At 46.6% G+C, this 26178-nt stretch overlaps 1 protein-coding gene across 1 annotated transcript in view; it reads right to left on the bottom strand.

The window, feature by feature from the left end:
* Positions 1-17082: 17082 nt before the first annotated feature.
* The window catches only part of LOC128843516 (scavenger receptor cysteine-rich type 1 protein M130-like), a 183027-nt gene continuing 173931 nt past the window's right edge, over positions 17083-26178 (bottom strand). The window contains 4 exon segments of the mRNA XM_054040396.1: positions 17083-17244; positions 18048-18191; positions 19169-19258; positions 20368-20451. Coding sequence (XP_053896371.1) covers positions 17096-17244; positions 18048-18191; positions 19169-19258; positions 20368-20451 — 467 coding nt within the window. The 3' untranslated portion in view covers positions 17083-17095.

Genomic DNA, 26178 nt, shown 5'->3' on the forward strand with positions numbered 1-26178 from the left:
TTGTTGCCTTCTCGTCACAAGTAAAACAAAATACGGAAACTCCCCAGTCTTCTTGGGCTGGGATTCCTTTGACTGTCAGCCCTCATTCATTATAGCTGGCCTATTGCCAGGGCTATGCACGGCTTACAGTCCCTTGCAGTATTGTGGGTGCACCCCATAGCCCAATGTGGCCTGCCCCCAGGTGATTCTTGGGGCCCGGGCCTCTTCCCCATTGAACCTGAGCTGTGGATGTTTGATTGCCCGGGTTTTCCCAGAGGCTCACACTCCAATTCAGTCTTGAGAAAGTTCTCTACGAGACAGACTGCCTCCTCCAGGAAAGTTTCCCGGTGGCAGCCAACCCACTCCTTGGGCCATGCCAGGGTAGTTTGGCAAAACTGTTCTAACATCACCATTTCCACTGGCAAATAAGTCTCTGATTTCAGCCAGAGAGAACACAAATCCCAGAGTCATTGGGCTGCAGCCCTTGGTGGGAATCTAGAGGCAATGGGTTCAGGTTTGAATGGACGATGATAGCCCTCTTCACTAAAACCTAGGCAAGCTGGTAGGGTGGCTGCAGTGTCCCATTATCTTTTGCCATCTCAACTCCCAGGGCATGATACACTGCCTGGGCCTCTCCTGTTGAGTAGGGCGCCATCTTAGTGGCCCATTCCTCCCAGGGCCAATAGTATGTCCTGTCCACCTGCTCAAGTCTCCAGGAAGGGCTCAAGAACATCTTCTGTTCCCATTTGGTGAGGACTCCCCCCTCCCACAGAGGTAACCACAGCCCTGCACCCACCTGTGGGCTCCAGTTCTGCAGGGTTAATAGGCGAAGCATAAACGGCTGCTGCTCCCTGCTGCTTTTCTTGACACTGTTGTTGTAGCTAAAGCTGCTGGTGTAACTGCTGCTGCTGGGTAACAATCTGCTGCAGCTGCTGATGTTGTAGCTACAGTTGCTCACACTCCATTGTAGAGGGGATTCAAGATCCATGGTTTCCTGGGCAGCGGCAGACACAGCCGGCATTCTCCACCCGTCCGCTGGGTCTGTCCACCAGCCTGGGGGCAGAACATCCAGCCCCACCCCACTCTGCTTTAGCCTCCTCTGTTATTCCTCTGCCACACGAAGACAAGGTGTATGGAAAAGTAGTGATAGTCCTGACTGGGGCAGATACTGCAGGGTCCTCTACCCCCAATAGCTCAAGGGTCACAGCCCTCCCTTAGCCTCAGGGGGTTACAGGGCCCTGCCCTGTTACCGCCTGCTTCTGCTCAGGGAAGTGTTTGTCTTTTGTTCCCCCAGGCCTGGGTCCTCTCTTACATCTTCCAGCTGGGAATTGGAGCCACTCATTAGTTGCTGCTTAGCTGCATCAGCTGGTTTCCTACACCTGCCTGCTGAGCTTCTCCTTAGGCCAGGGCTTGCTGCTCCCTGGCTGGACAGGCCCTTCATAGAGCAGATCCCCGTGCTAAAGAGAGCATTTGGGTCTATTGGCTAAAGAAGTTTGAGGGCTCTAAACTCAAAAATGGCTCCCTTTGTTCTTAGTCCCTCCAGTGTTCGGAGTAGCAGGACTTTGTACATTCCTTGGAAACAACCAAGATTGCACCAAAGAAAATACCAGACTCCATCTGCTTCCATCTGGAACATCCCCAGAGCCCCAAACTTTGACTAGCTGCTAAGGTCAAAAAGGGGCAACAGCCCTAGTCAGGATTAGGGCCTCACTGCATATTGAGCACTGTACAAATAAAAGGTAGTATCTGGCCTGCAAACTCATAGTGTAAAAGTGTATGAGCGCGAGAGAGAAAACACTCCCCAGCTCCTAGCCAATGTTTCACAGTTTTGATTAGAACTGTATGTTTTTTGTGAGTGCGCATGTGTGATTCTCAGCTGCTGTTGCCTCTTATAATGGTGGTTTTGTAAGAGATGGAGCTAATAGCACAGTTTACAGTCAGGAAAGGAAAGAAGGAGTATGAGTCTCCTACAGATGAGGGGCTGCCTACTGTGGTTTCAATAGTCACATCTGGCTTTTGAAAGGATTAATCTCTGTCTCTCAACTGAGAGGATGTTGGGACACTTTTTTTAACTACGCACCTTGGGATAAATCTCTCCAGATCTGTGGGTCTGTGTGTGTTTCCTGTATGCACTAAAGAGCCCGTGTAATAAATTTCCATTGATAGTCAGAAATGTATTAACTTCTGCAAGAGCTGAGCATGTCAGGGGAAAGCTGGCGAAATACTTTTCTAGTGAAAAAATTTCATCAAAAGTGCTGGTTTGAAAACAGTAAATTTGGAAGAAATTTCCTTCTTGTTACAAAATTTCAAAAAAACAGATAATGGTGTAGTTTTTTAAATTTTTGTTTTCAAATGTTTGATTTTTGTTTTATTTCACACTTTTTTTTTCTCTGTTTCTATTGTTTACTAACTGAATTTTGTCCCATGTGGCCAGGAGGTTTTCCTTGCTCGGTGAGTGTGCCCACATACTGGAAGAATGTGTGCTTGGCTCAGCTGACCTGCATGTTGCACAGAGTGAACTGTTGCTTTGTGATGAACATTGGTGCTAGGTCGACACACAGCACAAGACTGACCATCTGTCTGGGGTTCTGAATAGAGCAACTGCACCCACCCCTTCACACCACCCCCTCGCCCCCCAATGTCTTTGAGCAGAGGGAAATGATTTGGGGCTGGTGATTGTCTCACTGACTGTTGCGAATTGCAGATGCTTGGCTGGGATTATCATTACACAGGGGTCCTGTGCAGGCCTTGTACATTGTGGAGCTGGACACCTGCTAGCAGGGTTCCCTGCATGGTGGCTGGGCTGCACTCCCCTTCCCTTCCTCTCTTCATTATTCTCCCCCTCCTCCTCTTTCTTCTCTCCCACCCTCCATCCACCTCCCTCCTTTCACACTCCGTAGGGGTTATGTTGATGACATTGCTTTGGGGGCTTGTGGGGGGTTGTGTCTGTGTCTCTGGCGGCGGCGGAAATTGGAAAAAAAAAAAAAAGCCTTGATCGTAGGGGGCAGTTCAGCGGCAGGTCCCTCACTCCTAGACGGAGTGAGGGACCTGCCGCCTCCGAATTGCCGCAGGTGCCGCCCCTCTCCCTTGACCGCCCCAAGCACCTGCTTGTTAAGCTGGTGCCTGGAGCCGGCCCTGTCCTCCATGGAGACAGAGATCTCAGATGTCTGATGCCTCATACGCTCTCAAACAAGAGTGTAACCATCTCTCAGCCTTTAGCTGTTCTGTCTGCTGTGGGTAGAGAACACTGTCCCAAGCAGGCAGTTGCTGGAGGAGAGAAGATAGGACCAGGCATCAAAGGCCTAAAGGAATTCCTGGGAACACACTGTGATGTGCAGCTGCTCTAGCATGACAACCCCCATGGACATGATGTGCAGCTCAAGTGTCTCTTGCTAACTTTAAGAGTTAACATAAGAACGGCTGTACTGGGTCAGACCAAAGGCCCATCCAGCCCAGTATCCTGTCTACCAACAGTGGACAATGCCAAGTGCCCCAGAGGGAGTGAACCTAAGAGGTAATGATCAAGTGATCTCTCTCCTGCCATCCATCTCCACCCTCTGACAGACAGAGGCTAGGGATACCATACCTTACCCATCCTGGCTAATAGTCATTAATGGACTTAACCACCATGAATTTATCTAGTTCTCATTTAAACCCTGTTATTAGTCCTAGCCTTCACAACCCCCTCAGGCAAGGAGTTCCACAAGTTGACTGTGCACTGTGTGAAGAAGAACTTCTTTTTATCTGTTTTAAACCTGAGGCCCATTAATTTCATTTGGTGGCCCCTAGCTCTTATATTATGGGAACAAGTAAATAACATTTATTTATTCACTTTCTCCACACCACTCATGATTTTATATACCTTTATCATATCCCCCTTAGTATCCTCTTTTTCAAGCTGAAAAGTCCTTGCTTCTTTAATCTCTCCTCATATGGGACCCATTCCAAACTCCTAATCATTTTAGTTGCCCGTCTCTGAAACTTTTCTAATGCCAGTATATCTTTTTTGAGATGAGGAGACCACATCTGTATGCAGTATTCAAGATGTGGGCGTACCATTGATTTATATAAGGGCAATAAGATATTCTCTGTCTTATTCTCTATCCCTTTTTTTTTATGATTCCTAACATCCTGTTTACTTTTTTGACTGCTGCTGCACACTATATGGATGTCTTCAGAGAACTATCCACGATGACTCCAAGATCTCTTTCCTGATTTGTTGTAGCTAAATTAGCCCCCATCATATTGTATGTATAGTTGGGATTATTTTTTCCAATGTGCATTACTTTACATATATCCACATTAAATTTCATTTGCCATTTTGTTGCCCAATTACTTAGTTTTGTGAGATCATTTTGAAGTTCTTCACAGTCTGCTTTGGTCTTAACTATCTTGATCAGTTTAGTATCATCTGTAAACTTTGCCACCTCACTGTTTACCCCTTTTTCCAGATCTTTTATGAATAAGTTGAATAGGATTGTTCCTAGAACTGACCTTTGGGGAACACCACTAGTTACCCCTCTCCATTCTGAAAATTTACCATTTATTCCTACCCTTTGTTCCCTGTCTTTTAACAAGTTCTCAATCCATTAAAGGATCTTCCCTCTTATCCCATGACAACTTAATTTACGTAAGAGTCTTTGGTGAGGGACTTAGTCAAAGGCTTTCTGGAAATCTAAGTACACTATGTCCACTGGATTCCCCTTGTCCACATGTTTGTTGACCCCTTCAAAGAACTCTAATAGATTAGTAAGACATGATTTCCCTTTCAGAAACCATGTTGATTTTGCCCAAAAATGTACGATGTTCTATGTGTCTGACATTTTTATTGCTTACTATTGTTTCAACTAATTTGCCCAATTCTGATGTTAGACTTACTAGTCTAATTGCCGGGATCACCTCTAGTGCCCTTTTTAAATATTGGCGTTACATTAGCTATCTTCCAATCACTGGGTACAGAAGCTGATTTAAAGGACAGGTTACAAACCATAGTTAATAGTTCCCCAATTTCACATTTGAGTTCTTTCAGAACTCTTGGGTGAATGCCATCTGGTCCCGGTGACTTGTTACTGTTAAGTTTATCAATTAACTCCAAAACCTCCTCTGACACTTCAATCCATGACAATTCCTCAGATTTGTCACCTACAAAGGATGTCTCCGGTTTGGGAATCTCCCTAGCATCCTCAGCCGTGAAGACTGAAGCAAAGAATTCATTCAGTTTCTCTGCAATTACTTTATTGTCTTTAAGTGCCCCTTTTGTATCTCGATCGGCCAGGGGTCCCACTGGTAGTTTAGCAGGTTTCCTGCTTCTGATGTTCTTAAAAAACATTTTGTTATTACCTTTTGAGTTTTTGGTTAGCTGTTCTTCAAACTCCTTTTTGGCTTTTCTTATTACATTTTTACACTTAATTTGGCAGTGTTTGTGCTCCTTTCTGTTTACCGCTTTAATAGACTTTAAGGTCAGAAGGGACCATTATGATCATCTAGTCTGACCTCCTGCACAACACAGGCCACAGAATCTCACCCACCCACTCCTGTATCAAACCTGTGTCTGAGCCATTGAAGTCCTCAAATCATGGTTATGGTCACTATTTCCAAGCGGTCCTGTTATAGATACCTCTTGGACCAGATCCTGCGCTCCACTCAGGATCTCTCCCATTGTGGGTTCCTGTACCAGCTGCTCCAAGAAGCAGTCATTTAAAGTATCGAGAAATTTTGTCTCTGCATTTCATCCTGAGGTTACATGTACCCGGTCAATATGGGGATATCTGAAATCCCCCACTATTATTGAGTTCTTTATTTTGATAGCCTCTCTAATCTCCCTTAGCATTTCATCGTCACTATCACTGTCCTGGTCAGGTGGTTGATAATAGATCCCTACTGTTATATTCTTATTAGAGCATGGAATTACTATCCATAGAGATTCTATGGAAAATGTGGATTTATTTAAGATTTTTACTTTATTTGATTCTACATTTTTTTCACATATTGTGCCACTCCCCCTCCCGCTCGACCTGTTCTGTCCTTCTGATATATTTTGTATCCTAGAATGATTGTGTCCCATTGATTGTCCTCAGTCCACCAGGTTTCTGTGATGCCTATTATATCAATATCCTCCTTTAACACGCAGCACTCTAGTTCACCTATCTTATTATTTAGACTTCTAGCATTTGTGTACAAGCACTTTAAAAACTTGTCACTGTTTATTTTGTCTGTCCTTTTCTGATGTCAGTTTCTTTTTTATGTGAATGTTTCTCATCTGATCTAGCCCATATTTTATCCTCTTCCATCCTCTCCACCTGACTAAAACCTAGAGAATCTCTATCAATAGACTCTCCTCTAAGAGAAGTCTCTCTCCGATCCACGTGCTCCTCTGCAGCAAACGGCTTTCCTCCATCTCTTAGTTTAAAAACTGCTCTGCAACCTTTTTAATGTTAAGTGCCAGCAGTCTGGATATACTTTGGTTTAGGAGCAGCCCATCCTTCCTGTATATAGGTTCCTGTTGTATCCTTGGGGGCAGCAGGTTGAGGAAGAAATCACTGGAGACCAGAGAACTTAAAATAAGCCTTAAAAAGCAACCATTTATTTACACACACTGATCTAACCAAATCAGCCAAAACTGGCTGGGCTATCCCCTAATAATCTAACTCAGTTGCCATAGCAACAAGGTGCTATTACCAGGACAACCAAATATACAACATATTCCCCATCCCAAAAGCTTCCCCAGTTCCTAATAAATCAAAACCCCTCCGCTCTACACTATTGTCTTATCCACTTATTGAGACTCTGAAGCTCTGCCGACCTACCTGGCCCTGCGTGTGGAACTGGGAGCATTTTGAGAATGCCACCATAGAGGTCCTGGATTTCAGTCTCTTTCCTAGTAGCCTAAATTTGGCCTCCAGGACGTCTCTCCTACCCTTCCCTATGTCATTGGTACCTGCATGTACCACGACCACCGGCTCCTCCCCAGCACTACACATAAGTCTGTCTAGATGCCTCAAGAAATCCGCAACCTTTGCACCAGGCAGGCAAGTCATTATACGGTTCTCCCAGTCATCACAAACCCAGCTATCTATGTTTCTAATGATTGAATCTCTCATTACTAGCACCTGCCTTTTCCTAATGACTTAAGTTCCCTCCCCCAGAGAGGCAACCTCAGTGCAAGAGGATACCCCAACATCATCTGGAAGGAGGGTCCCAACTATGGGAAGGTTTCCCTCTGCTCCCATTGACTGCTATCCTTCCCTGAGCCTTTCATCCTCCTTAACAGTGCAGGGGCTGTCTGACCAGCAGTGGAACAAATCTACAGTGTCCTGGAAAGCCCCGTCAACATACCTCTCTGCCTTCCCTAGCTCCTCCAGTTCCGCCACCCTGGTCTTCAAAGCCCGTACATGGTCTCTGAGGGCCAGGAGCTCCTTGCACCGAAGCACACATACGCCACCTGCCCACAGGGAAGATAATCATACATGCTACACTGAGCACAATAAACAGAATAGCCCCTACTCTGCTGCTGGGCTTCTGCCTGCATTCTCTCCTACAGATACGTAGGTTAATGATAGAGTTTCTGTTTAAATCAAGAAGTTTTGATTATAGTTTAGTAAAGGTTTTAAACAATGGCAAATGAACCCTCACCCCCTTCCCACTCCCCTTCCAAACTCCTTTTCAAAACTCCCTTTTAGTAACCCCTGTTTGCTTGTTCACTGCTTTATAAAGTCCTGGCCTTCTTGATAGCCCCACCCCCTGACTAACGCTCAGCCAATGAACAGAGGTTTCTAGATTTCAAACCTTGTTTAGAAGCTCACAGCTTCCAACTGCCGGCCACAGCACTGCAATGCAATGCAATGGCTAAGAGGACTAGTGTGAATCTTAGCTTTATAAACATGGGCATGTCAAACAGGAGCAGCTCTGTATGCAGCACTGGTGAGACCAATTCTGGATACTGGGTCCAGTTCTGGTGTCCATGCTTCAAAAAGGATGTTGAAAAAAAGAGTTCAAACATCTGGGTGTCAGGACACAGAATCATGAGACTGGCTTAAAAATCATGAGATGCTTTCAAAAATACATTTGGACTCTTGTCTTTGCCTTTTTTGTTTGCCTTTAGGGGGCCCCTGTGTTTAAGCTTTTCTCCACAACCACGAAGGCTAGAACATTGCTGTGTTTAAATGAAGGCTGAGACTCTCATGCAGTCTCTGAATGCCAGAGCTGGGGCTCTAGAAACTCCTAATAAAATCGTGTTGGCAACTCTACAATATTTCCTTTCCCCGCACACTCACTGTGCGCCAGGGCACAGGAGCTACACTAACCACAGGGGATTCTCCTGGGAAAGAATTTGGCTCCCGTTAGGGAGCAGGAAGCCAGGACTGCTCAGGCCACAGCAGCCCTGAGAATCAGCTCCCCTGTGTGTGCCCCACCTCACAGAGTGGTCTGGGGGAGAGAGGAGAAGCTGCTCCAGCTGCTCTGGCAGATTCTAGAGTGCAGCTCATCACCCTCCTGGGAATATGCCCAGTGGGACTCAGGGGCATCCCAACCCAAGCTTTGCCTGTCCACGCTCATGGAGTCAGGTCAGATCATGGGGCAAGAAGGAGATTAGGGGACGAAAAGCAGCCTCCCTTGTGGGTTCCCCAGAGACTGTAGAGGTGAGAATAAAGGAAAGGATTTCATGTGCTTTCCCTTGGCCCACTGATCAAAGCAACTCAGGCTGCACAGGGTCCCTCCCTCCTCCCCTAGCAGGCAGGGCCATAGCGAACCAAAGCATGTGCCATGACAGGGAAATCACTCTCTGACAGACACTAATGGAATAAGGAGAGACACTAATGGAATAAGGCCTATAGACAATCTTCCTGGGAAAACGGGAAGGCCTTATTTCCTATGAGCAGAGCAGAGTTGGACTGAAAATCCAATTGCTTTTGTGAGATTTTTTTTTTTCAATTTCCCATTAAAACATTTTGGTTTTCAATGGAAACCTACACCCAAAACTAAAAAATCAAGGAATTTTTTTTTTATTTTTGAAAACCCCACAGTGAAAAGCAGTGGGTTGTGCTGACTTGTTGTCAGTGTCTATCCTTTTTCTTTTCTTAGACTCAGGTCTACAGAGTGTCAGTCCTACTGAGCCTTGGGCCATGCTGTCTCCAAGGTTTTGGAGATAGAATCATAGAATATCAGGGTTGGAAGAGACCTCAGGAGGTCATCTAGTCCAACCCCCTGCTCAAAGCAGGACCAATTCCCAACTAAATCATCCCAGCCAGGGCTTTGTCAAGCCGGGCCTTAAAAACCTCCAAGGAAGGAGACTCCACGCCCCCCCAGGTAACGCATTCCAATGTTTCACCACCCTCTTAGTGAAATAGCTTTTCCCAATATCCAACCTGGACCTCCCCCACTGCAACTTGAGACCATTGCTCCTTGTTCTGTCATCTGCCACCACTGAGAACAGCCGAGCTCCATCCTCTTTGGGGAACCCCCCTTCAGGTAGTTGAAGGCTGCTATCAAATCCCCCCTCATTCTTCTCTTCTGGAGACTAAACAATCCTAGTTCCCTCAGCCTCTCCTCATAAGTTATGTGCTCCAGACTCCTAATCATTTTTGTTGCCTTCCGTTGGACTCTTTCCAATTTTTCCACAGTATTCCAGATGAGGCCTCACCAATGTCGAATAAAGGGGAACGATCACGTTCCTCGATCTGCTGGCAGTGCCCCTACTTATACAGCCCAAAATGCCGTTAGCCTTCTTGGCAACAAGAGCACACTGTTGACTCATATCCAGCTTCTCGTCCACTGTGACCCCTAGGTCCTTTTCTGCAGAACTGCTACCTAGCCATTCGGTCCCTAGTCTGTAGCAGTGCATGGGATTCTTCCGTCCTAAGTGCAGGACTCTGCACTTGTCCTTGTTGAACCTCATCAGGTTTTTTTTGGCCCAATCCTCTAATTTGTCTAGGTCCCTCTGTATCCTATCCCTACCCTCTAGTGTATCTACCACGCCTCCTAGTTTAGTGTCATCTGCAAACTTGATGAGAGTGCAGTCCACACCATCCTCCAGATCATTAATAAAGATATTAAACAAAACCGGCCCCAGGACCAACCCTTGGGGCACTCCGCTTGAAACTGGCTTCCAACTAGACATGGAGCCATTGATCACTACCCGTTGAGCCTGACGATCTAGCCAACTTTCTATCCACCTTACAGTCCATTCATCCAGCCCACACTTCTTTAACTTGGCGGCAAGAATACTGTGGGAGACCGTATCAAAAGCTTTGCTAAAGTCAAGGAATAACACATCCACTGCTTTCCCCTCATCCACTGAGCCAGTTATCTCATCATAGAAGGCAATTAGGTTAGTCAGGCACGACTTCCCCTTCGTGAATCCATGCTGACTGTTCCTGATCACTTTCCTCTCCTCTAAATGTTTCATAATTGATTCCTTGAGGACCTGCTCCATGATTTTTCCAGGGACTGAGGTGAGGCTGACTGGCCTGTAGTTCCCCGGATCCTCCTTCTTCCCTTTTTTAAAGATGGGCACTACATTAGCCTTTTTCTAGTCATCCGGGACCTCCCCCGATCGCCATAAGTTTTCAAAAATAATGGCTAATGGCTCTGCAATCTCACCCGCCAACTCCTTTAGCACCCTCGGATGCAGCGCATCCGGCCCCATGGACTTGTTCACGTCCAGTTTTTCTAAATAGTCCTGAACCACTTCTTTCTCCACAGAGGGCTGGCCACTTTCTCCCCATACTGTACTGCTCAGTGCAGCAATCTGGGAGCTGACCTTGTTCGTGAAGACAGAGGCAAAAAAATCATTGAGTACATTAGCTTTTTCCACATCCTTGGTCACTAGGTTGCCTCCCTCATTCAGTAAGGGGCCCACACTTTCCTTGATTTTCTTCTTGTTGCTAACATACCTGTAAAAACCCTTCTTGTTACTCTTAACATCTCTTGCTAACTGCAACTCCAAGTGTGATTTGGCCTTCCTGATTTCACTCCTGCATGCCTGAGCAATATTTTTATACTCCTCCCTGGTCATTTGTCCAATCTTCCACTTCTTGTAAGCTTCTTTTTTGCGTTTAAGATCAGCAAGGATTTCACTGTTTAGCCAAGCTGGTCACCTGCCATATTTACTATTCTTTCTACACATCGGGATGGTTTGTTCCTGCAACCGCAATAAGGATTCTTTAAAATACAGCCAGCTCTCCTGGACCCCTTTGCCCTTCATGTTATTCTCCCAAGGGATCCTGCCCATCTGTTCCCTGAGGGAGTCAAAGTCTGCTTTTCTGAAGTCCAGGGTCTGTATTCTGCTGCTCTCCTTTCTTCCTTGTGTCAGGATCCTGAACTCGACCATCTCATGGTCACTGCCTCCCAGGTTCCCATCCACTTTTGCTTCCCCTACTAATTCTTCCCTGTTTGTGAGCAGCAGGTCAAGAAGAGCTCTGCCCCAGTTGGTTCCTCCAGCATTTGCACCAGGAAATTGTCCCCTACACTTTCCAAAAACTTCCTGGATTGTCTGTGCACCGCTGTATTGCTCTCCCAGCAGATATCAAGGTGATTAAAGTCTCCCATGAGAACCAGGGCCTGCGATCTAGCAACTTCTGGTGTTGCCAGAAGAAAGCCTCGTCCACCTCATCCCCCTGGTCTGGTGGTCTATAGCAGACTCCAACCACGACATCACCCTTGTTGCTCACACTTCTCAACTTTATCCAGAGACTCTCAGGTTTTTCTGCAGTTTCATACCGGAGCTCTGAGCAGTCATACTCCTATCTTACATGCAACGCAACTCCCCCACCTTTTCTGCCCTGCCTGTCCTTCCTGAACAGTTTATATCCATCCATGACAGTACTCCAGTCATGTGAGTTATCCCACCAAGTCTCTGTTATTCCAATCGCATCATAGTTCCCTGACTGTGCCAGGACTTCCAGTTCTCCCTGCTTGTTTCCCAGGCTTCTTGCATTTGTGTATAGGCACTTAAGATAACTCATCGATTGTCCCTCTTTCTCAGCATGAGCCAGGAGTCCTCCCCTCTTGCGCTCTCCTGCTTGTGCTTCCTCCCAGGATCCCATTTCCCCACTTACCTCAGGACTTTGGTCTCCTTCCCCCGGTGAACCTAGTTTAAAGCCCTCCTCACTAGGTTAGCCAGCCTGCTGGCAAAGATGCTCTTCCCTCTCTTCGTTAGGTGGAGCCCGTCTCTGCCTAGCACTCCTCCTTCTTGGAACACCATCCCATGGTCGAAGAATCCAAAGCCTTCTCTTCGACACCACCTGCGTAGCCATTCGTTGACTTCCACGATTCAACGGTCTCTACCCGACCTTTTCCTTGCACAGGGAGGATGGACGAGAACACCACTTGCGCCTCGAACTCTTTTATCCTTCTTCCCAGAGCCACGTAGTCTGCAGTGATCCGCTCAAGGTCATTCTTGGCAGTATCATTGGTGCCCACGTGGAGAAGCAGGAAGGGGTAGCGATCCGAGGGCTTGATGAGTCTCGGCAGTCTCTCCGTCACATCGTGTATCCTAGCTCCTGGCAAGCAGCAAACCTCTCGGTTTTCCCGGTCGGGGCGGCAGATAGATGACTCAGTCCCCCTGAGGAGGGACTCCCCAACCACCACCACCCTCCTCCTCCTCTTGGGAGTGGTGGTCGTGGAACCCCCATCCCTAGGACAGTGCATCTTATGCCTTCCAATCGGTGGAGTCTCCTTCTGCTCCCTTCCCTCAGATGGGTCATCTAGTCCACTCTCCGCATTAGTACCTGTAGAGAGAACATGGAAACGATTGCTCACCTGTATCTCCATTGCTGGTGCATGGACACTCCTCTTTCTCCTTCTGGAGGTCACATGCTGCCAAACCTCATCACAATCCTTCTGTCCCTGCTGCGCCTGCTCTGAATCTTCAGAACATTGTGGCCGTAGAAGCATCTCCTGATGTCTGTCCAGGAAATCTTCACTTTCCCTTATGCAACGCACAGTTGATACTCGTTTCTCCAGCCCTCGAACCTTCTCTTCCAATATGGAAACCAGCTTGCACTTTGTACAGACAAAGGGAAACTTTGTCTACCAATTGAATGTTCCCTTTAGTTACCCAGTCTTCAGTGTGGCCTGAACGTTCGTGGATCAGGGTTCACTGACCCCAGAGATAGCTTTACAACATTTAATTTTTTCACAAACACTTTGAATTTCTCAATTTTCTATTTCTTGATAAAATTTCATGCACCTTTTATGGGTAAATTAATACAGGAAATCAGTGTGTTTCCAAAACTGTATTATTTAAAGTTTGCAGTTAAAGGTACATAAAAGAGCTGAAAAGGTGGATGCAGACTTTAGAACTGTTTCTTTAAGCAAAAGGGGACAATCCATGTGACCTCAAAACTCTTTGGGAATGATATGGAACAAGGAACCTTCTTTGTTTGCAGAATCTTTCATCCTATGTTTGAGACTGTGATGGATCTGTTAAGAATGGAACTACGACCCCCACCAGCCCCTTCCCCACTGCACTTCCCTTTCCACTGGCCAGGTAAGGGGAATTGACCTGAACCAGGAAAGGGCCGGGCTATTGTGGGAAGTGGTGGCCACGTGGCAAACGAGGAGCTGCAGAGAGCTGGATGCAGAGGGCAATCCCCAGGAACTGTATGCAGAGCTGCACATGGAACCAGCTGTGACTGCCAGAGATAACAGCTGGCTGCAGGTCTGTGAGAGGTTTATGGAGGAACAGCAGAGGCTGGGCAGGGAGCCAGTGGAGAGTGGCCCCAAAGAGAGACACTAAGTGAACCGGCCTGGAAACCTGCAAGGTCCAATTTGCTTGAATAGAGATTGGACTGGAGAGGTCATGCCAGGCTCTAGGCTGGAAGAGCCCTGACTCTCAACTGGACTGCCTCAGAGACCCAAACATTTACCAGTATTACTCCTTATGAACTGTAACTGTTTAAGCCTCTGGACCTAGTGTGTGTATAACCTTCCCCTTTTCCCTTAGCCATGTGTCTGAGCAGCTAGTGGGACCAATCAGACCTAGCTGCCGAAGCACATACAGTGCTTGTCTCTGAGTGACGGTGTACCGGGCACGCTACTGGCACTTCAGGAGTTTGGTGTACTCCAGCACCAACTGCCCCAATAATTACAGGATTGTTTCTAATGGGTTAAAGAAGAACTTGTGTTGAGATTGACACGTCCCTTTTAGGTTTGTTGTTTTTACAGTGTGAACTTGCTCTGCTTGTGGGTACAGTGCATGTGTTTGAGCTGGTACCCACACACCAACATGGCTGAAACATGCAACTTCCCCTCCTGGGTGTTTCTCTCCCTCTCTCATTCTTTTCCACTGGGGGTGCTGACCCATCTTCTGTACGGCCAGAGACCCTGATGTGCAGGAGTCAGGGGTTTCGGGGGAGGTTTTGTTTTCTGTGGCTAGTGACTGTCCCTAAAGTTACTCCTCTCGACACCCTATTGCCTTTTGCTGCATCTGCCATACCCTGAGTACTAGGCAGGGACTGGGTTGGAAAGAGGGGGCACCTGTGAGTTGAAGTGGCCACAGGTCAGACACAGCAACATCTTAGCCATAACATAGATGTGTAGATTTTAAGGCCTCTAGGGACAATTAAATAATCCAGTCTAACCCCCATACATATGATAGACCATTAAAGTCACCCCTGCATTAAGCCCAACAACCTGGATTAGACCAAACTGTTATAGCCCTCAGGAGACTAAACTATTTTGTGCCACAGGCAGAGACTAGGAAGGACTGAGGGGCACCCAAACCTGAGGCCCCTTTAATGGCAGGGAATTGATTTGGTGAGATATACCCAAATGATCCTAGCAAGTGACTTGTGTCCCATGTTGCAGAGGATGGCATAAACCTCCAGTGTCCCTGCCAATCTGACCTGGGGAAAAATTCCTTCCTGAACCCCAAAATGGAGATCAGGTAGACCCTGAGGATGTGAGGAAGGCCCACCAGCCAAACACCTGAAAGAAATAGTTTTCTATATCACCTGAGAGCACTTGCTTAAGTAGCCCCTGTCCCCTCACGCCAACTCCATGTGGGTTGGAGAATCCATCATTTCCCTTGGTGCTTTTTTCCAATGTTTAATCACCTATTTCAAATTTGTCCCTTATTTCTACAATTTCTCTGGCATTAACTTCTTTATTATGCCTTTCTCTACTAGATGAAAGAGTCCTTGAGTACCCAGTATTTTGTCTTTGTGAGGGTATTTATGCACCATAATCAAATCACCTCTTGATCTTCTTTTTGATAAATTGAACAGATTGAGCTCTTGTCTCTCACTGTAAGGCATCTTTTCAGCTCTTTTTAAAATAGCTCTTCACTGCCCCTTGTCCAATTTTTCACAGTTAGTCTTAAAATGTGAACAATGCAATTGGATGCAATGTTTTGGTATTGCTCTTACCAATGTTGAATACAGAGATAAAATCTGCGCCCTATTTCTAGTCATTATTCTCTTGTATATACTTCCAAGAGTTGTATTGGCAATTTTGGCCACAGCATCACCCTGGGATTTCATGCTGAGTTTTTTGTCCATTATGATACATAAATCCTTCTCAGAGTCACATATGTATGACCTTGGATTTTATCAAAGCTCATTTATACAATGGAATTCCCTCCTCAGTCACCTTCACCTGCTGCTCTCCCTTTTCTCTTTCCTTTTCTCCAGGATCTGTGTGTGCCATTTTGGGGGGAGTTCTCCTCCTCCCTTTGCCTGTGAGCAACGTGCCCCCCCTGGATGGACTGACCAAACCCAGGATTCCATCAGCCTTAAAGAAGAGGGGAGAGTTGATCTGCTCCCTCTTTAAGGCTTCATTCCCAAGCCCTAGGCAAAGTCAGAAGCCTGGGTTCCCTGCTAAAGCACAAACATCCACCCTGGGGCCACCTCCTCTCTCTGGTCATTTCCTTTATCCCACACATCTGTGTTGACGACACAACCCCTGGCGCGGATTAGCACAGCCCGAGATTTCCCTTCTCAGTCTCGAAGGATCAGTACACTCTATTACATGTCTTGATAATGTTGTCTTCTGTTTTTTCCTTTCAAAAGTAAATTGTTTTATTCCTAGTCTCTTTGTATGACCGTCCCACCCCCAAACTTCCTGCTTCCAATCATCTGCTTTCACCTTCTGTCAACCTTTTCTATCTCCATTATATTGGTGTACAGATGAAGTGACCAAACTGAATGCAGGATTTGTGGTAAAGGAAAGACAGACATTTCTGTGAAATAGTGATGTACTCTGCATGCATTCTGCTACTTATTTTATTGAGGGTTCATCCAGAGAACACTTCTGGCTTCTCCACTGGTCAGTACTCAGTTCAGCATCAATATTAAACTATATTTGTAGAAGGCATTGGAAATAAATATTCCACTGTGTGAACATGATCAGTTTTACTGGGGTTTCTAGTAACAACTAGACTTGTTATTTGTTGTAGCTTTATCGGTTCAGTGGAAATCCAGACTCTGATTAACCTTCCCCTTGTCACTATTTTCTATAAAGTATTTATTATTCTAGCAGAAATATTCATCCTTTGTATTTATCGCTAATGGGGAATTCTTTTCTTCATTTTTTTAATTTCAGGTGTGAATTACCCAGGGGGAATTTCCCATTTATCTCCTTGGATTCAATGAATGTTTCAAATCTGAATTTGCTTTAGGAACAACCATGTTGCTCACTGCAGAATGTTCTCTTGCTGGTGTCTCACTTTTACCATATGCCTGATAGAACATGCAGTGTAAACCACCCCACCCCCTTCAAATAGCCTGCCAGACCCAGAGGTGGCCCATCCTTGTCTCTTCATTTGTTTAATCTCAGCCTCAAACTGTAATGAGCCGTGGGAACTGCACAATTCATCTGGCAAGAAAAACTTACACTATGGGGAAGACTTTCCGAAAGGATTTAATAAGAAAAAGGCACAAATTGAACCTGAAGAAATTACAGGGATAAAACAGCAGGAAACTTCCATCCTTGTCAATCAATGGGAAGTTACACAGAGGAAATCTCTGAACTTTTTCCCACTCACACTTTCCTGCAACTTCACACAAATCCTAAAGAAACATCTGCTTTGTCTATCTACCAGGCAGGGACTGTCTCTGGGCATCATGCCAGAGGGAGCATTTCTCAGAGAAAGGGGCAAAGCTTTTACATTATCCCAAAGTTATTTGGTCCAATCACATTGTTCTGATACTGATCTCCCAGAGTCACCATGTCCCACATCATCATAACTTGTGTCTCCAAGAGGCAGGAACAGGGTTTCTTTCTCTGTCACAGAGACACCTTCATTCCTTAGCGAGTGCAGATTCCAACCTGAAAATACAAAAGGAGACACATACAGTCTGTGGATCCATTTTATGGCTACATATGGCCACATAGCAATGGTGGAGTGCACTCTCTGGTATGGGTTGGAAAATGTTCCCTCTTCGTTCTTCTCATTGGGTCCATGACAAATTTTAATCCATCATCTCTGTACATATTCTGGAAGTAAAATCCTTGGTTTCAAGACCATTTACAGTTGCCAAGTGAGTACTGTATTCACCTGTCACTTCATGTATAAAACCCAATCACTTACCAGGAAGTAGCTCTTACTTAAGGGCATTGTATAATTCACTCTGTGCTAATCACAAACATAAGCACGTTATTCTTATCAAGTACTAAGGTAATGCACATTTGATTGCCACTCCAATTCCTCTGGGGTGGCTGGTGGTGTCTGCTCATGACACAATGGGGAAAGGAAGGGATAGGAGATGTTGGCCAAGGATAATGGGCAAAGCCTGACTTTTACAGGAAGTGTCATGGGCTCTTTAACAATGCACATCAGTAACAGGACTTTGGTTTATAAGATTCTGTCCAAAAGATACATGCACAGAAAACTGTTGGGAATCCAGTAATCCAGGGTGTGCCAGCCACACAAAGATTTGAACCTAGAGACTGAGGGACCTTGCAGCTTTTCCTGTCCCCACTGCAAGCACTGAAGCCTCTGCTTTGAGGGAAAGAAGAGAAGGAGAGTTTTTTTTCCACAGGCATTGGGTTGGTCAGGTTTGTTCCTTTGCTGCGTAATGAACATTTCCACCCATCCCATCCTGTGGAGACACTGTGAAGTGCAAACTCACCTGTCTGTGAATCCCTGCTCCTGTCACTCACCCCAGTGCCTTCCTCATCATTCTGCCCCAAACTAGGGTCAGCTTCAGGGTCAGACACTTCTCTGGCATCATCATAACCATCCCCTGGGACATCTCCAGGCAGGGCAGGGGCATCTGACGTGAAGATGTGAAGTAATTAAGAGAATATTCACAATGAAAACAGAATTAAACTACAAGCTGCAGATGCACCAGCCTCATTGGTCCTTGGGGATCTCTCAGCGACTTAACTTCCACCCTCAGGGATGTAAGACAAACCCTCCTCTGGAACCCTCAGATTGAGGGGTTTTACAGATCACATTGATTTGATACATTTCAATAGCTGGTTAAGAGGATCCTAGAGCTCCCAGATGATGAGGGGACAGGGAGTTCTAGAAAGAGGTGACTGGGATCTAGTCCAGAGGGATTGCTCCACAAATCATTTGGTTACAATAATTACAAATCTAAATGACTTGGAATTGTCCAGAGATTGTTCCTGGCTTCCTAAATTTGATAATATTTTTAAATGTCTTTTCAATACGTCCTCCTGATAAGGTTTACCCATAAACTGCCATCAGTCTCCAATGCACTGACACCACTGGGAGCTGAGCCAGCTAATAAGGGTCAGAAATGGGACTTTGGGTGTAAAATCTTATGCCCCCCCGTCCCATCACAGCATATCTAACATAGATGTATATAAGCTGCCATAGCTGCATGTCAGGAAAGGCTGACAGGCAACATTGCTCCTATGTAAAGGTCTCTCCTTCGATGCTCCCTCTTTACAACTAGTGAGTAACCTTGGTGCTCATGGCAGTGAGGGTCACAGGGCAGTGATCTGAGCCAAGCACCGTGTGGGCAGCTCCTGAGTAAACTGCTCCTTCCGTCCCCGCAATGGGCCTCTGTCATGACCTAGGGCACCACACTCTTCCCTACCCCTGGGATTCCACACAGCTCTTGTAATGCACCTGGTCAGCGCCCCCAGCGTTATGCCAGTAGACAATACTGGTGGTTAAACTTTGTGGTTTTCTTAATAAACCACTATTGTTCATATTGGGAAACAGATTTAGTTTTTTTTCAGGGTGATGTTGCTTCCAGGAGGCAGATTCACTGCTCACCTCGGCCGTCTGGAGTCTGGGGGACGTCTTTCAAGGCAGGCTCCTCCACGTTATCATAATCCAGCTGAGACCCCCCTGGGGAAGCTCCATCTGAAACAGCAAATGCCACACTCAGCCCATGGCACCAGCAGCGTCTCTTCAGCGCAGGTGGCCTTATAACTAGAGCTGTTTATCATGGCACGTCAGAGGGGAAGTCGCAGGGGGCCCATGGTGAGAGGGCACAAGACATAGAACGACAGTAAAACAGGAGTCCCAGAAATAACTAGGGGCCAATCCTGTCCCTGCAGAATCTAACAGCAGCTCTTGTATGTGTTTCAGTGGGAGCAGGATCTCGGCTTGTGCTGAGATAACAGGTTGGAACACGGGCGCTGCCAGGCCAGACTGTGTGAATCCAGCTGATCTCTGCAGACAGGTTTGAATTTTCCTGTTACACTGGGGAGGGGGAACCTCCCCTCTGCAGGAATTAAAGCTCCCGTTGGGAGGTCACTGGCCTGATCCTTTGTGAGTTCCTGCTCTCCACTAGCCTCTCAGGCAGCCCAGGGCTCAGCTTGGCAGCACTCCAGCTTCTCAGCAGAACTGGCTCATCTGTTCAGTGTCTCCTCCCCCAGCCACAGGCTAAACTCCCACAGGGCCCAAATTCATGGACTCCCTTGAGAGCAGCTGGGGTAGAAATGCCGCACTGTTTATAATTAGAGATGGGCCGAGGCCAGAAAGTTAAGATCCAGGGTTTTGCTTCAGCTTGTTATAGCAACAGGTGTCAGCTGCAAAACTGACATCTGGAGCTGGGGCCAGAAACTGCAAATGCCCCCACCCACAATGGTCTGGTGGGTTCGGACCAGTGAGTTGGGCTGAGCCCATCTGTAATTATAACGTAGGACAATCTTCTCGTCTCTCTCAGAGGTGAGAGACGAGCTCTGTTGGGCATTGATGCCTTCCACCCAAAGAGACTGACCCGTCTCCTCCAGCTCCTCACCGTGGGAGGTCACTGGGAACCACTCCCAGGGGTGTGTGCTCAGGAGATGGTCACATGTTCCCATCTTGAGATTCTGAAAGAAATTTTGTTCAATGGGATTAGACCTGACTGTGTAAAATGGGAACCATGTGAGGGGAAATGGCTGTGATTGCAGAAAGTGTCATAGAAATTCTGTTCTCTGCCCAGATTTGGGTCTCTCAGCCTGAGTCTGCCCCTCCCCCGTTACCTTGTTCTGATCCAGGATCGTTTTCCCCCTCACTGTCCCCGGTGTAATACGGCAGCTTCGTCACTGAGTCATCTGAATAGGAGACTGGAGAGACAAGAACCAGAAATTCATCACTGTGAGAACAGCAGTTCTGTGGGACTGGGAACACATCTGGGGCCAGGAGCAGGATTTCCAGTCTCAGACTATTCCTTCTTCTACAGGAGATGGTGGCTCACAGTGACTCTGAGTGGTTAGAAGCTGACACAGACTCCCCAGGAGAAATCTCCATGTTACTGTGGTAAATGTGACAGAGGGGATGCTACAATATGACCTGAAATATACTGGGGTGAGTGAAGGGCACGTCTCTGGCTGCTGGTCCAGGGAAGTTCCACAATGATCCTGGCCTCCTCAGCCACAGAGGGGACTCCTCCTTCTTAAGGGTAAATACCCACCTCCCACATGAATCAATCGATCAGCTCTCCGTGGTGTTTACAGACAGGCCCAGTGTAGAATCTGTGATTTCCTGTAACCATCTTAGCAGTGGTGCTGGGAAATGCCCTGAGCATGTTCCCAGAGCCTCACCACAGCACAGCCCTTGGGCAGGATGTTCTCATCAGACGTTGAGACAAAATTGCACATAGGATAACAGGGCCATGACTCAAAGTCATGAGGCTCTCCTGGGCTGATCTCACTGCTCTGTAGGGCCAGCACACAACATTTTGGCACCTGAGGCAGGGAGCTGAAATTACGCCCCCATACTCCATCGCTTGGGCCAAAACGTTGAAAGGTCTCAATTCTGCCTTCTTCCTGTTCTACTCCTCTCATGGTACTGCTCTGCTACCTACCCCAATAAAGAACTAACAACTTAAAATGCCTTGTTCAAAAATTTTAAGTAACACTTAACTTTCAAACGCCTAAACAGCAAATGTAACTTTTCTTGGCTGCATAATAAACACTGGCATTTTTATCTGTTTGAATAATCAAAGTGGTGCTTTCCGTGCCTTCTTTGTTTCAAAGATATGAACTGCTTCCTGCTGAAGGTCCACAGTCTGGACCAGCTCATGCTCTACTGAGATGGTTGCAAGGTCGAACAGCCTCTCCTGTTTCATCGTGGAGCGTAGGTGTTTTTTTATTAACTTCAGCTTGGAGAAGTTGCGTTCTCCACTGGCAACTGTTACAGGAAGTGTTAAAAGTATGGGCAGAGCAACAAAAGCATTTGGAAAGAGGGTGGTCATCTTATTTGTTCCCATATATTCCAGAACAGCCTTTGGAGTCGATCCTGCTGAAATGTATCATGAAAGGGCTTTCAGTTCATCACCTAAATCACTCACATCAATATTGCGCATATCATCATGTGTCAACACTGTCTCTAGTGCCCTGCATTGCTGGTGTAGGTCTTCTTCGGGTATAGTGAGGAGTTTTGGAATATCATACAACATCCCGAATATACTGCTCTGTTCCTTGAGCTGCATGAAACATTCTTCAACTGACTGTATTGCACAATCTAGCACCTGGTTAAAAAATTTAACTTTGGGGTCTCTTATAGGATTATCCCGTGCCTCGTAATCAAAATGTCTTCTTCTTCGGTGACTCTTGTATTCTTGAATGGGAGGGAAAATAATTTCAGTGTGAAGTTCCTCTGCCAACTTCTGTGCACTCTTCAGAACGTTTTGAAATCCCTCATCTGACCGGTAAGACTGTAGGTATGACTTTGCTTTGTCCAATTGTTCCATTGCTCCAGATATATCAAGGTCAACACCTTGGAGTTTCTTGCTTACAACATTTATTTCAAACAGTATGTCATGCCACAACATTAAGCCACACAGAAATTTGAAGTTATGTATGTTTCTGGTGATTCCATTTCCCTCTGCCACTGTTTTCCCACGTTCCTGTCATAGCATTATCCTCTATCAGGGCAACTATGGCATCATCTATCTTCCCAATTTGGTGTTTGATAGGCTTTATCACCTCCACTCAACTTTCCCATCATGTGGCACTCAGTGGTTTCAGTGTCAGAGAGGATGTTCCCAGATGTTGCTTCAAACTTTGCCATTGATGAGTTGATGCAGAGAAAAATACATAGATGCTTTGAATTACATTAAAAAAATCAGCAGCCTCACTATAACCTGATGCTGCATCACTGACCACCAAGTTCAATGAATGAGAACTGAATGGGACAAAAAGAGCTCGAGGGTTTAACTCTCGGATCCATGTCTGCACTCCTCTGTTCTTTCCTCTCATGTTGGCACCATTATCGTAGTCCCGACCTCTCATGTCAGTTATCGCAATTCCTGTATCTTGCAGCTTTTTAAGAAGCACATTTGTCATATCAGCTCCTGTAGTATCATCAATGTCAATATGTTCTATTAAATGCTCTCTAACAGTCACCATTGCAGGGACATTTTCACTACGTTCTGTTGTTGTTACAAGACGCACCATTAGAGTCATTTGTTCCATATGGCTGATGTCAGGTGTGCAGTCCAGAATAACAGAGTAATATCTTGTTGACTTCAGATGTGCCACAATCTTATGTTTGACTTTTGTTGCCAGTAACTGTATGATCTCATTTTGAATTGTTTTTCCAAGGTAGTGGTGTGTGTACATTTCCTATACGGTGACTCTTCTTAGATGTTCCTGCAGTACAGCATCAAACTCAGCTCCACAATTTTAAGGAAGTTTCCGTTGTTTAGCACATACAACTGATCTGAAGTGCCACGCGGTGCTAGGTTTTGGGTAGCAAGCATTTTCACAATGGCAATGAGCCTTTTCAGAACATTTTGCCAGTAAAGAGACTCTGATGCAATCTTGCCTTGATGCTGATCACCTATGGTGGCCTTTAACCTTAGTCTCATCTCAAGCTCTTTCCACCTATGGAATGCTCTCTGGTGATTTGCTGCCTTCTCGTGGCATGCCAGATTTCTAGCCAGATTTTTCCAGTCCTTTGTTCCTGTAGAACCCAATGTGGCTGGAACATTAGACTGGAAGAGTCTGCAACAAAAACAGTATGCAACATTCTAGGTTTTTGAGTACATAAGCCACGGCCTCTCCACTTTGTCACCATTGGGGATTTCACGTCAGTAATGTGTTGGATGGAAACTTTTATTTTCACTGTCTTTGGGGAACATGAAGTTTTTCACTTGCTGTGGCTCATGCAGTACAAGGAGGTCCCTCAGGCTACTGCTCAAGTGGGTGCACAATCCTGGATCATCTAGACTTAAGGAACTAAACTCAGCAGCAGCTGTTTCTTGTGCCTCCACCACACTCTTCTCTGATCTACACTTTTCTTCAGGAATGTGCGTGGTTACATCCATTTGAGATGGTGATATGGATGCTGCAGTAGCTGCCAGGTCACCTGCACACTGACTAACTGGAAGATCAGGCATCTCCTCACCACTCACATCCTCACTGGGAATGGAAGGCTCACTGTGAACATTTGTGTCTGTGTATCTCAGGAGAGCTCCTTCCTGCTTAGATAGAAAAACTTCCTTTGCTTTCTTTCTTTTTCTGAATGCTGCCCCAGAGGGGCGTTTTCTTCTTTCACTCATGACTGCTGTTATATGCCAGCTATAGTGGCTCTTAACACGCAATTGAAGGGTACAAATAAGGAGGCTGGTAGCAGGGCCGGAGTAAGGGAAGAAATCAGCATCCTAAGGGCCCAACTGGTTCCTACTACGTCAGTTGACTGCCTGTTCTCCTCAAGTGGGTTCAGGGAAGCAGCAGGAAACAGGAAGCTCCCTGAGAAGCTGGTGTTAATCACTCCAGGCTCCTGGGGGTGCTAGAGAGGTACATAAGAGGCTCCTCCTCCTCCTCTCTCTCCCTGCAGCTCCTGCTACTTTCTGTTATTCTCTCTCACCTTTTCTCCTGCCTGCCTGTTACGTCTCTTGTGCCCTCCTTCCTCCAGCACAGCACTCCACCATCTCTGTGCATCTAGAGCAGAGAGAATACATATGCACCAGCAGCAGACGCAATTTTCTACATGTAAGCAGAGTCAGGATAAGCTTTACCCTGACATCTGGTGGTAAATTATGGTGAGTGTGGAAAAGAACTTCAGGGGCTGACCTTGTTTGCATAGGCACACCTACCCGCCTAGCCTGGGACAACAACAACTGAAAGTGCTTACTTTGGCTGGTGTGGGATCCCCAGTTTCTCTGTTATTGGGGCAAGAAGAATAAAGTGTTGTTACCCTGATAGGTGAATCAAGGCCAGTGGAACTGTTGTATGACGGAGAGACTCACCAGTAATTAAGTAGCACTTGCTAGACAAGGGGCATGGGTTACAAAACCCAGTGACTGGAGAAAGGATGGGGACAAGTATTTGTATCTGATGGTATGGGTGCCCTTTGAGGGCTCAAAATACCAATTACACCATCTCCTCTCTCCACTGTTGAATGTCAGAGCTAATTTTGATTCCATTAGGAGTCTAGTTACAGGCTGCTGAACTGAATTCACTTTGGGCCAATGGTGCACCAGCACTGGGGCTCCCCTACTATGAGCTGAAATCACAAAAGTGCTAAAATCACAAAAGTGCTAAAGTTATTAAGAACTGAGATTACTGAGTGCTGTGTTAAATAGTGGGGGAGCCTAAAGCTGTACTGCTAAGTGGCTGGCAGAGCAAGTTTGCGGGGACGGCTGGAGGAGCAGCAAGTGGCGCGAAGCCTTGCGGGGATGGAAGGAATAGTGAGTGGAGGTGTTTGCGGGATGGCTGGAGTGGCTCACAGGTCGGTGAGCGGAGCGGAGCAGCTCGTAGAGCAGGGCAGTTCGTGGGACGGCAGGAAGTGGACTGGCTCGTGGTGAAGGCTGCGGCAGAACCCCACGGAGAGATGGCCGGCCGGCCTCGGATCACGTAAGGTGCCCTTAACACTCTGCGTGCCCCCCTTTTACTCTGTGGCTGCACTGACCAGGGACAGAGACTTTGGGTGCTTGCTGGACCCAAGAGACTTTGGGGGTGTAGGACTTTGGAGACTCTGGGTGATTTTTGGGTTGCTGGATTCAAGAACCAAAAGGAAAGGACACAGCCCAATTTGCTGGGGTGGATCTTTTGCTCCTGGTTTGTGTTATGAATCCTGTTTGTGGTATTTTTCTAATTTAATGCTGATGTCGTTTACCTCATGTTATTAAACTTTTTCTGCTACACTCAGACTCTGTGCTTGCAAGAGGGGTAGTATTGCCTCCTAGAGGCAACCAGGGGGTGGTATATAATTGTCCCAGGTCACTGGGTGGGGGCTCGAGCCGGTTTTGCATTGTGTTATTGAAACAAAACCCCTAGATTCAGACCCGGCCCTTATTGCTGCCAACTTAGATGGGCAAAAGGGTTACATACACTCTGGGTCCTAGTGGCGCCCCCATAGTCTGGCACCTGAGGCGGCCGCCTGAGTTCACCTCATGGTAAGACCAGCCCTGCTGCTCCGGGGGCAGGAGGGAACTGACCCAGCAGACCAGTGGCTGGGGTGGGAGCGGGGCACAGAACATCCCCTGCTCCAATGCTCCGGAGCAGTTTTCAAATGATAGTTTAGCCTGGCCCCAGACAGCCGCTTTCCTGACCACTCACTGGTTACACTCCAAGGCTGCAGGACGGGCAGAGTGACATTCACTGTGCCTAGAATAGGGACACTCAGTGTAAGGTGGGAAAGAAACTCACCTCCCTCAGTCTACATGAGTAACTGCTGGTCTCACCACAGACCCAGCTCCACAGCTACAGCTTGGCAAAACAAACAAAACAGATGGTTTGGTTCTCTGGCCATTGGGGAAAAAAAGCAAAATAACTCCAAGATTGTTTTGAGTTGAGCCAAAAATGACTGTTTTGGGGAATTTTTGGCAAATGAAAAAGTAAAAA

This window comes from Malaclemys terrapin, chromosome 1, assembly GCF_027887155.1.
Source record: "Malaclemys terrapin pileata isolate rMalTer1 chromosome 1, rMalTer1.hap1, whole genome shotgun sequence".
Classification (NCBI taxonomy): Eukaryota; Metazoa; Chordata; order Testudines; family Emydidae; genus Malaclemys; species Malaclemys terrapin.